The 12,186-nt window shown below is 38.5% G+C and overlaps 1 protein-coding gene across 1 annotated transcript in view; it reads left to right on the top strand.

Moving 5' to 3' along the window:
* The window catches only part of LOC108795029 (collagen alpha-1(VII) chain-like), a 204,348-nt gene that overhangs the window by 74,847 nt on the left and 117,315 nt on the right, over positions 1 to 12,186 (top strand). Inside the window, exons 51-62 of the mRNA XM_018566199.1 lie at positions 189 to 233; positions 893 to 964; positions 1,839 to 1,874; positions 3,283 to 3,309; positions 3,394 to 3,435; positions 3,520 to 3,600; positions 3,868 to 3,906; positions 5,071 to 5,109; positions 6,018 to 6,089; positions 6,218 to 6,250; positions 6,506 to 6,598; positions 10,330 to 10,365. Coding sequence (XP_018421701.1) covers positions 189 to 233; positions 893 to 964; positions 1,839 to 1,874; positions 3,283 to 3,309; positions 3,394 to 3,435; positions 3,520 to 3,600; positions 3,868 to 3,906; positions 5,071 to 5,109; positions 6,018 to 6,089; positions 6,218 to 6,250; positions 6,506 to 6,598; positions 10,330 to 10,365 — 615 coding nt within the window. The remainder of the gene's footprint in view (positions 1 to 188; positions 234 to 892; positions 965 to 1,838; positions 1,875 to 3,282; positions 3,310 to 3,393; positions 3,436 to 3,519; positions 3,601 to 3,867; positions 3,907 to 5,070; positions 5,110 to 6,017; positions 6,090 to 6,217; positions 6,251 to 6,505; positions 6,599 to 10,329; positions 10,366 to 12,186) is intronic.

Here is a 12,186-nt window from a genome sequence, read left to right as displayed (position 1 = left end):
GCATACCAATAAGGAGGAGCAACTGTGCAAAAACGTACAGCTCTTTATCACAAACTATAAAAAAAACGAAAGCCAGTTATTATTTTGTACATTTAAAGACCTGATTTATATGTACACTATTTGTTATAAAGCATATATTAGATTAAATCAAAATGTATAAATCCATATGGATATCTTTCATGGTGTAGGGTGAATCTGGAATGATGGGAGAGCCTGGAGAAAAAGGAGAAAGGGTAAATTTTTCTTTCATTTTGATGTCATAAAGTAATTATGGTTTGCAGGATTTTTAAAAAAAATGCTGTTTTACTAACATTTGAGGTTTTCCTTTTTTTGATAATACAGTAACAGCATAGGTGAATCATTTAACTTCCATTTTGAAGAGTTATTAAAAAAATTTTGATTTGAAATTTGACTTAATTGCCTGAGTTATCTTTAACACATGCAGGTTTAGCTAATAAATCAGTGCAAGGAACAATGGCAGTGTGCAGAGTGCAGAAACTCATGACAACAAATCATATTTCAAGTTAATGGAATCAGACTGGGGGGGGGGGATTAATTCTGGTAACTATAAATTACATCACTTTACATATTGCTTTTCATCTTAATGAATAAATCCAATAAAATATTTTTTTTCTGAGACAACTACTTAAGCGCTGAGCTCTGTAGCCTGTAGCAGTAATCTGAAAAATACATTTTGAATTGGTTGCTATGGGTTAGTACACTTTGCCGAGATTTGAATATGAATCAACCTGACAGTGACCAATAAACATATAAAACTCAAACATAGAAAATATTCTGTTGAACAGATAAATATAAAAGCATAGAAGCTTTACAAAAAAAGGTAGTCTGGCCTGCTTTGCCTTGCATCTTGCATTTTAACATGTTCTTCTAGGGTACAACAGGACTGCCTGGCCGTATTGGTGATCCGGGACAAAAAGGAGACATGGGAACTCCAGGTAGAGATGTAAGTAGATTATTTTCTTTTAATATTGTATGTGACTGGCATGTTAATTTTGCATCAAATAGCAAAGCAGTCTATGCTAACAAATGATCTTTTTTGGGATTATTAGAACTTTATTTTGGTGGTAGATTTGTATATATACTTTTAATTGGCAAGAAAGAGCAATTTTTTTTAAATAATGCATTTCCAAGTGATAGGTGTAAGCTTACATACTCATACAAAACATAGTCAAAGTGTTCTGAGTTCAAGGATTCCATATTAGTGGCTTGTGGGGAAGCTTTTTATTGTGAAGGAACATGTTAACAAGGCTTGTGGTTTACCAGTCTGTCTGTGTCACTTATGGCAATGATCATTGAGTAATAAACAAAAGACTGAGTTCACACAGGGGTGAAGTTTAAGCTTCCCTACAGGATAGCTGAGCTGAACTCTTTATAACAACATACAGATTATAATAGCCTTGGTGTGTCTCAGAGTAGAGCATTTGATACTTTAAATAGAAAGGCGCTACTTGAGGTGGTTTGGGCATCATAGAAAGAAGCTCCCACGCAGGCTCCCCAGGGAGGTTTATCAAGTAAATCCAACTGGGGCACTGCAGGCAGAATGAAAACTATGCAAGCCATATGACAACTTAGCGCTGACCCTAAAAATGCCCTGGGATTCCTTCAAATGAGCTGGAGCTTATGACCATGCAAAGGGAAATTGGAACCATCCTGCTTAGTCTGCTTTTCCGCTGAGCTATACATGACTATGCAGCACATAAGTGGACACAGTGACCATGAGGAAAAAGAAAATACAAAGATAAATTCACCATGTATAATGAATTTATAATAACATCTGAACTCCACTAATTATTGTGTAATTTCTGTTTTTCCAATAGGGCATTGATGGTAAAAAAGGAAATAAAGGAGAGACTGTAAGTTATGAACTTGTATATGACATTCCAAAAAGCATACGTTGTATAGCAAAATATATTAAGGTGCCAGCAGTCAGTGTCACTACATCCCAAAGAGAAACATGGAGGCTGTCACGGCTAATATATGCCTAGCTTTCATTCTGACCTCTTACTTTAATGCTTTGAGTCAACGATCCAATGCAATTATATGGAAGAGGATTCCTGACTTTTGGGATCTGCATACTTCTTCTGTGTTAGTGAATCGGGAAGTATACTGAGTCCAGAGGATCAACGTATCAGTCAGGCAACTAAAGCTTTCAGAAAGAAGTAAGCAATAGCAGGCCCCATAAATGGCAGGATATTCTTTCACTTTACATGTAAAACTGTTCAGTTATACATCTACAACCTAGTACATCAATGTATGATTCATCTCCCCTAGTGACAAGCAATGATTGTAGATGTATAATCTTTTTAAAGCTGAACTCCAGTCAAACAACTATATACACAGATGAAATGCATATATTGGAGTTGTTTACCTGCCAAATGATTTGTAATTTTCCCAATCCATTCATGAGATTTACACTGTCTGGCAGAGGAGGGGGACCTGATTTTTCTCGGCTGCAGTTAAGTAACACCTACAGGTTCTTCCAGCCTGTAAATGGGCGGTAAAAGGAGAAGTAACGTATGTTTTTTGTTAGCACATGAGGATTACAAAAGGCTGATACCAGGTCGATTTTAAATACGGAAAACAGCCTGCATCCAAAGGATAAGGTTACTTATATATAAATGAATACTGAGCTTCATTCATTTGTGTTTTTATACCTGCCTGGAGTTCAGCTTGAAGCTTTTTGTTTTGTATATAGGCTCAGATTTACTGTTATACACAATATGTGAGGGTTTATAGGTAGTAGAGGTGAAGAGGCACGTTTTCCCTATCATATAAAGTTATTCACAGAATATCACAATACTCTAAGTAAGGCCAGGAAAACAAGTATATGTATTTGTGTAAAATAAGTGATGCAGAAGAATACTAATAATTAGTACTGGCTTCAGTGCTGAAAATCCATGTAAATTCTCTGCTTGTCAGGGACCTCGGTCTTATAATACAACAGGTTCTCAGTTATTTTATAAGCAGCGGTGGTCCCACCTTGTTTCATCTGCATCTCCTGGTGGACTGGCACCTGACCATAAACGTCTGGTCTTTATTATTCGGTTTAGGTAAAACCAATAAATAAATGACGATAGATATGATATAATAGATAGCATTAGTGCCGTAGCTTATTGATTTCATTTATAGCATAGAGTTGCTCCTTAATTATTACTGCTTGCAGTTAGTTTAAATTATATTTAGTGCTATTATTTGGGTTGTTGTTGGATTAAACTGTATTTTAATACGTTAGCAGTAATTAAGCTTAATTATCATCTGCAGGGACAACCAGGACCCCCAGGAAGTTCAGTAAGCATTAAGCTTTTTCTTTTTTTTTCAAGCTTTTTTAACGTGGCATATATTCTTAGGCAATATTTTATTTTGCTTTGGTAGATTACGTCAATCGACAAGAACCTACTTGTCAAAGGAGAAAAGGCAAGTGTTTTGCTGTGTCCCTTTCTTGGCTGTATGTATTCTTTGACTTCATTTTCACAAGGATTTTTGTAATTTTCCAATTAGGGGGATACCGGAGAAGTAGGTGATCCAGGAGAGGGGGGTGTTAAAGGAGAGAAGGGAGACCTTGGCCCACCAGGACAGAGGGTAAGGATCTGATCTTACACATTCATCTATTGCATGCACCATCATGTCAATTGTGATATCTGTCCTGCATTACAAATGTTGTAACTGGAACAACTTGTAGAGGATAGTTGTCTTTTATGCCTATCTAGGGTACTCAATGTCTTTTAAAAAAAAATCTTTTCAGTTATTAGTTGAGCAGCACATATTTTAATCTAAAACATTTCTAGAATCTAAACTAAATGCATGTTATGAAGGCAATAGTTTAACTGTTGTTGTCTTTTTTTTAAGGGTCCAGAGGGTCGTCCAGGACCTCCAGGCAGTACTGCAGTAAGCTACTTCAGTTAAAGCATTACATAATGCGGGCTGACATGAAACAGATACAAACTATACATAAAAATACATTGGACACTAAGTTGCACCTGGTGCGTGTGTGTTTTAGGTTAGTAAATCACCCCCTAAAGCTAGATAAGAAATAAGGTGCCTTACATGTTGTAAAAATATTTTGGTTGTTTTTATCCAAAAATGTATGTTTGGGCAAAAAAACATATTTGGTACATCTCTGCAATTCATGCACATTTCCATATGTTTTTTCCATTTAAAAATGATGCAATTACAGAAGAATCTCCATTGATCCTACCAGAAATCCAGTGAGCTCTTAACTTTCTGTAGTGGGCTGAAAGCGCTGCCTCTACTGAATTAAATCTCAAGCAGTACTGTCAGTCATGCCTGAGATTACCTTTATTAGACTACAGAACACTTACCCCTCTTCTTAACTCCAAAACATAAGGTAGAGGTGTTCTGTAGTTCAGCAGAGGAAAATTTAGACAGGGCTGACAATGCAGCTTACTTTAGAAAGTGTTAAGCTCACTGGATTTTTGTCAGAGTCAACAGGTATCTTTCTGTTCTTGCAGAGACAAAACATGGTGGAATGTATTGTAGAGATGTATTTAATGTTTTTTTTAATTTTGCACAGACATGCACTTCAAGTGCACACATGACATATTATGATAAACAATAAATAAATTGTAAACCTTGTTCAAGTATTTCCATACACTGACACCTTCCTGACCAGCTCACACATAAATGCGGCGGCACAAAGGTAGGCTTTAATGCCCTGCCACCGCATATATGTGTCCACTGTTCTGTGCTGGAAGCATGCTCCCAGAACAGTGAGTGAGCTGTCAAAAACAGCTCCCCCCAATCACTGCTTATGATCACTGTGATTGGCTGTCACATGGAGCCCAAAACTTTTAAATGGTTGGTGGCAGGGGGTTAAAATCTGCTCCTGACCAACATAACTAAGACAATATCCACTGAAGTTAAAAAAAAACCTAATTCGGTGGTTACTGTGAAATGTTAGGGGGAATGGTGTGTGCAGCATCAGATAACACTTGACCCCTCTGGGTGAACACAGTCAGCAGTGGACCAGGCAGCAGAAAACTGATATGTATTAATTAGCTTTTGCTAATTTGTATTTTTTTTTCCTAATAGTTGGAAACCACTCCAGAAAAAGGAATGAAAGGGGAAAAGGTAAGGTACAAACAGGCAATGCACATTTACTTCATAATGGGTTATTAAAGGAGAACTGTGAGATGAGTGATTTCCACTCACCTCATAGTTCTAGCCGACCTGTGACAATGAGACTGTCACAGATCGGCTCAGTAGATCGGAAGGTAAGCGAACAGATACCGATCCTGTCACGGCTCTCTGCCGTGATCTCGATCCTGTCACGGCTCTCTGCCGTAACAGGGGAGGGGCTGGATTCCCCCCTCCGCGCTCCGATCCGCCAGCGCTGACTGGCGGAACGGACGGGGCAGGGGGCGGGTACAGCTGGCTCTGCCTCTAGATAGGCAGATCCAGCTGTCACTCACGCAGCTGGGCAGATCTCAACATCGATGTCGGGATCTGCTCCGGCGTCTCACTATACCGCGAGCTGTAGCTCGCGGTATAATGAGCTTAGGTTAACGGGAGGACGCTAGTTTGTGTCCTCCCGTTACCCTAAGGAGAACTATGGGGAAAATCCCTGACCCCATAGTTCTCCTTTAAAATAAAATATTACACATCTTTACAGTTCCAGCTATAAAAGTCTATAATTCTTTGCATGTTGTACAGCTCTAAAGTAGGGTATACACGAAAATACATGAAAAATTCAGCCGGAACGTTAGATAATGCCTTTACAGACTTGTCGAAACTAACAGGGTTATTCACAAAAGGATGAAGAGTTTGGAGAAGGCAGGAGAAGTGAACAATCTAGGCCAAAATAGATGATTTGGAAACATTCTGCAATTCTGCTAACTTTCCAGTTCAGCTATGTTGTCCTAGATGATTCACCTCTCCTGCCTCCTCCAAACTCTTCACCCTTTAGTCAATAACCCTGTAAATGTGTATACCTTTCTTAAGTTGTAACTGCATTTAATACCTGATTGCTGTTCACATAGGGAAGCACGGGGTCCCCTGGAAAAAATGGCATGGATGGCAAGGATGGAATTCCTGGAACAGCCGGACAAAAGGTTGTATGGATATCTAATGTATCGTAAGAACAATCTATAACTCTTTAAGTTGTACCTAACCAAAGATGAGACTGATAAAATAGGTATAAAATGTAATAATCTTTTTTACATTTGTTTTATTTTTTCAGGGAGAGCCGGGGCAGAAAGGTGTACCAGGAGACGTAGGTTTTCTTTGAAACTTTCGCAATATAAACTTGACCTTTTTTAGTTTACACCTTAAGAACATAACTAATAGTTATACCCTTTGCACATTTGTATAGAGGACCACCATAATAAGACTGGAGTAATGTTATGAAGTTATGTAAAAAAATATAAAAATGTACAGATACATACAGTTCATAGTACTTAGAGACCACACAGGTGTTAGTAGCATTTACATACATCTTATGTAAAACATTTCATTTTTATTTTTATAGAGTGGAACATCGATTGGCCCAGCGATAAAGGGTGAGCAGGGAGATATAGGGCCAATGGGACCCCCTGGACCTCCAGGCCCTCTGGGAGCACAGGTATCAAAGGGTTAGAATCTGTGTGTCTTGCATACTTTGCTATTAACCAAAATGTTTGAAACTTGAACTAATTATGTTTGCTGTAGCAATTGTCACTTAAGACAAAGAACTGCCCAGGAATTACAAATAAATAACTAATTAATAAACTTATTCAAACCTGCTTTCAGATTAAGAAATCTCACATTTTAACCACACTAGCATGTATTGTCTAGAAATTTCTTCTACAGTGATACTACAAGCCTTCATGCAAATAGTATTGGCTGCACCCAACTGATTGTAAAGCCAAAATTTGATTTTCATTTTGGATATAAAGATGAATGGTTAAAAGCCCTGTGAAATATTTTTTGTTGTCTGTTTCACATTAGGGAGATTGCCTTTGCTTTTCTGTCCTGTAGACACAACAGGTAAAAATCTCCAAAGTGAGGGAAATCCCCCCTATTCTTGTTCTACTTCTGATCTCCCTAATGGGAAGGCAGAGAAACCTGCCAAAGGTTCTAACCTCCCTACAGCTAAAACAAAGTTGTGGCTTTAGATACATCTTGAACTCTTTGAAGTTTAATGAGTGGTGTCAACCAGTCATTTTTTTTAATACACGAACTATAGATGGACTGCAATTCTGAACCTCAATAGCAGTACAAGCAAATCTTCTAAATGATGATAATCCATGTTGAAAAACAATTGAATGTCAATCCCCAACTGCACAGAGATTAGCTGCCAGAATTTAAAAATGTATCCTTTAAGTACTTGAATTTCCCTTAAGATACTGGTGTTTCATGGTGCTTTGCAGCCAAATCAAACTGAAAGTACTAGTCCAAGAATACTAGTCCAAGAATGTGGCGTTGGTGGTGATCCATCTTAGGTTGTTGGTATAGGGGGATATTGTTGAACAGTTGAGGGTCACCTTTTTTAAAATTTGAATCTTGGTAGTATAATGGCCCATTGCACCGCTGCCTCTTATCCTGGTAACCAGTCTTTTCTCCTATTAACCTAAGAATGGCCATACTGGTCTTTCATCTACTCTCTTGGTCTGGATGTCAGTAGGAGTGGAGCATTGCCTACTTTCCTGCAGTGATTGATTATGCTCTTTTTTTTCTGCTGCCCTTCTATAGTATAGCACGGTCAGTTCCACTGTCAAGAACTATAGTCCTCTAGCAGCTTGCATTCACAGCTATGATTCTTTCTTTAGAAACCTTGACAAGATTGTATATCCAGTACCATGTATTAACTACTCCAAATTAACTGTTTTCTTTTCTGCTTGTTTTAAAAGTATATCCCTGGAAAAAGCATTGAAATGAAGGTAAAAAAAACAGAGCTAAACACACTCACATTTGTGAAGAAGAAAGTACATTTGTCTAAATTAATGGCCCTAATTTACTTAAGGTTATCCATACATGCTGCTACACCAGTGCATGGCCAGATCATATTCTTACTGTATTAACTATGTTTCCATGATGCACCTGGAAATGTATGCACAAGCATCAGCATACATATGGTTAATTAACTAAAAAGTGTGGTTAGCTATGAAGTGCATGCTTCAATGTCTGAATGTATGCTGGATAAGAAGTCAACAATCTAAGTGCCAGCAAGTGGACTGAAAGTGGACACTGGGGCGGGTTAATTCATCAATTTTAACACACAAATAGTAACACACTGCGGATCCCCAGGGGCAAGGGGATACCATACCCCTCAATTATTTCTACAACAAATGTACAACAACCACTAGGGGGCTTTTAAGGTATCGCCACAGCCAATAAAATTTACATATAAAATGCCATCATTTGTTAAATATCACATTAAAAGTCTCATATAAAATCAATGCATGTGTCAGATCTCATTTCATTTTTACTTGATCCTTGTATTTCATTTTTGTTATTATCACATTCAGCTATTGATTTGCATGTTCCACTTGTAGTTCACTTGTAATTTGACGTGTTTCCCTTAACGGCTTCCTCAGGAACTACAGGTAAGATTCTAGTCTGATCCCCTGATGAAGCCTAAGTGCGAAACGCGTAGAGAACTAATCATGTTGGAAAGAAATATCTGAAATACAGCTTGAAGAACACGCCAATGAATTGATTACGTTGAACGAATCATGGCCGTTAGGCTTTAGAACTTTATCAATGAATGTATGTATGTTGGGCTAGTCAATGACGAGGGATGAATTATGTTAGTCTAAATTGGAATATTGCATCCATGTATGTATTTAATAATGTTATTTATGAGTTGTATCAGCTACTTTGACCAAGCAAATGTTTTTATTGAAATGAATTTATGTACAATACAATAAATTTGATATAATTTTACGCATGGTCTACTATGTCTCTCCATAAACCCTTTTCCTCCACGTTTTTTCTTATATGCTATGGTCACTATAGTCAATTGAACCTATATTTCATTGATTGTGCCAAAAAGCCCGAGATGCCAGCCATCTCTCCATTGAGTCTAGGTACCAGTGTGGAATCCTCCGGCATGTGTTATTGAATCTTACCTGAAATTCCTGAGGAAGCCTTTGAGCAAAACAAGTTGAACTACAAGTGACCTGTAAGTGAACTACAAGTGGCACATGCAAATCAATAGCTGAATGTGATAATAACGAAAAAGACATACAAGGATCATGTAAAAATAAAATGAGATCTTACACATGCATTGTTTTTATAAGAGATATTTAATAAATTATGTAATTTTACATGTAAATTTTCGTGGCTGTGACGATACCTTAAAAGCACCCTAGTGGTTGTTGTACACACAAATAGTCGCTACCATCACGTGTTTTTTTTTCAAACAAACTTTATTGGGTTTTTGGATATTCCCAGGATGGGAATATCTTTTTCATTGTATAGGTTACATATATGAGAGTTCGTAGCTACTTTAAAATAACAACAAAACCTACAATTCCCATGCTGGTTGCCACATCTACAATAATTAAACGGCTATATTACGCATTTTCATTAGCATGGCGTAGGCAAATCATCAAACACACTATATTATGTTAGAGCACCTCGAGGACCCCCAGGCTATTTGTCAGTTGGGCCTTCATATACCAAGCGGTGTATGTAAAAGGTTGCATAATTTGGGTCAGCTCCAATCTATTAAAGGTTACACCCAGATAGCAATACAATACAATAAATTTGATATAATTTTACGCATGGTCTACTATGACTTGCCAAGCTTCACAATTTTGTTGCACAATTACAGCAAGTCTGCATTGCAAGTCTCCAGACCAGCGAGCTTACAGAGCTCTTGCTAAGACCTGCAGGACTCTTGCTGTAGACTTGCCAAGCATATTTGCTACAAATTCAAAAAGTGTAAACTAGAACTTGTGCTGTGAGTGTTCTGCAAGTCTACAACTTGCCAGGAATATGTGCAGCAAGTTAACAAAATTACAATTTCACCCCGCCACAAGTTTGTAGCAAGTTATCCTTGCTATCTGGGCAGCCAGTAAATATTTCCAATGCTTAAAGAACTTTGTGGTTAGTGCATCTACGTGACCATCACGTGTTTTAATGGTAACATGCACCATTTATTGCATCTGCTTTTGCAATTCTGACCTTTACACGAAAGGTCTGCATCACTTGCTGCTACACCCAGACAGAAATGTAGCAGGGTTTACAATATGATAGTTCTGTCCAAACACGAGGTTCTTAGCAATATTAGTCCAGAAGAATTTTTTTTAACTTAACACACACTAACCACTATCTTTACAAATATTTTCTATTTGCTTTCTTTTTTAGGATTTAGAGATATTATTTGAATCATATGGTATAAAGGTAAGTTTGATTTTCTTATACTGGTGGTTGATATGACATCGGCTCTGTATGGCTGCCTTCGATCAGCTGAACCGAAGCTCCGGCAGCTCACTTGCTGCTGTTTGCCCCTTTTTTCACAGGGGCAGAACAGCAGTGAGTGAATAGACGAATACCGCCAAGCGGCATTTGGCTCGGCTATTCTGCTCGGTACCTCCGTGGTACGAAGCAGAATAGAGAATAAGTGAAAAGAGTGCAAAAAAAAGAGGTTGAAAAATTATTTTTAACTGCCTCCCGGCCGGCCAATGTACACAATTGGCTTCTTGGATCTGAGCGGGCTATAGAGGGAGATAGGTACACAATCTCCCTCCAGTCCCCTCTCCGGTGTCAGAATGCGGAAGTGATGTGCATTACATCATTTCCGCATTCTTGTGTCACTCTCCAGCTTCAGAAGCTGGAGAGAAGCTGATGAAGCAGATCTCTGCTTCATCAGCTTCTTTGGGGTCCCTAGGTGACATTAGGGGTCTTGGAGACCCCTGATGTCTCCATAAAAAGGACCTTTCACATCTCTTTGCTATCACATAGGGGGTTTTCTTAGCCTCCTATGTGATAACAATAAAGTTAAGTGAAAAAAAATGTAAGTTGCAAATAAAAAATTTAAAGTCACTAAAACAAAAAAAACAATACACGCGTGCAAACATGCGTCGGGCGCATACGTGTGAAAACGACGATTACTCTGCACATACATGTTACATATGTATGTGCATGTTACATATTGCCGTGGATGTTGCAGTGAGAGCAACAATTCTAGGGCCATCAATCACTGATAAAACTAAACTGATGAGCAATAAAAGCTTTTAAAGCGTTGCCTATGGCCAATTTTGGGCATGGTAGTTTTTTTGCGATTTCACAGGTGTGCACAATTTTAAAGCTTGACATGTTTGGTGTCTATTTACCCGACGTGACCCCATATTTTATATTTTACCAAACAAAAAGGGTATTGTATTAAAATTGTATTATAACATAATGTAAAAAAACTTTTTTTTTCTTCAAACTTTTCAGCAATGTTTCCTTAATATAGTAAAAAATAAAATACCACCAAAAGAAAGCCAATGAATAACAACTGGGCAGAGCCGGCTCCACCCAGTTGTTATTGTTTAATGACAGGTCAGTGTCCCCAGGTCATTTGGGGACGCTGATCTGCCATTACAACTGGGCGGAGCGAGCTGAGCTGTCACTTGCGGGGTGAATGGCTGGCATTCGGCCGGCTGTTCGCCCCGCTTCGGCTGTCACTTCAGCTAAGTGGAGCCAAACCATATGCTTTCGGTTCGCTCCCGCGGCTGAAGAGAGCCGAAGGATCAGCCAAAGCTACGGCTGTATCCTTCTACTCAATAATGAATAACTCCCTAAATGTTGCAATTATCATTTTCTTCTTTTCAATATACATTATAGACTCCAAATGTGCATGGCAAGTTTGATCTGTACATTCCTTAGTATAGCACTAACCCAGCTTCATCAGACCTGTGCTCTGGGCTTGCTAAGCACTTAGGACAACTCACTACATGTACAAGTACCGTCCTGAGACACAGCAGGACAACATATGATTTGTCAAGTGGCTGGTATGTTTCCTTTTGAGGAAAACACTTGCTATAGGTCCTTATTATTACAGTAGGTGTGTTATACATGCCAGCCCTTATGATTTTCTTTCTTATTAAATAATGTTACTAGGTTTGCTTACCTCACAACTTTCTGAGATGAGAAAAAAGACCACCTTCCAGTTCCAGTATAATGTATTTAGGCAATAGACACCCCCCCCCCCCCCCCCCCCCCCCCACGCCCCCACAC

The sequence above is a fragment of the Nanorana parkeri genome, unplaced genomic scaffold, assembly GCF_000935625.1.
Source record: "Nanorana parkeri isolate BGI_ZX_2015 unplaced genomic scaffold, ASM93562v1 scaffold27, whole genome shotgun sequence".
NCBI lineage: Eukaryota > Metazoa > Chordata > Amphibia > Anura > Dicroglossidae > Nanorana > Nanorana parkeri.
Note: the sequence above shows the minus strand (reverse complement) of the source record. Positions and strands in the feature narration are given on the sequence as shown.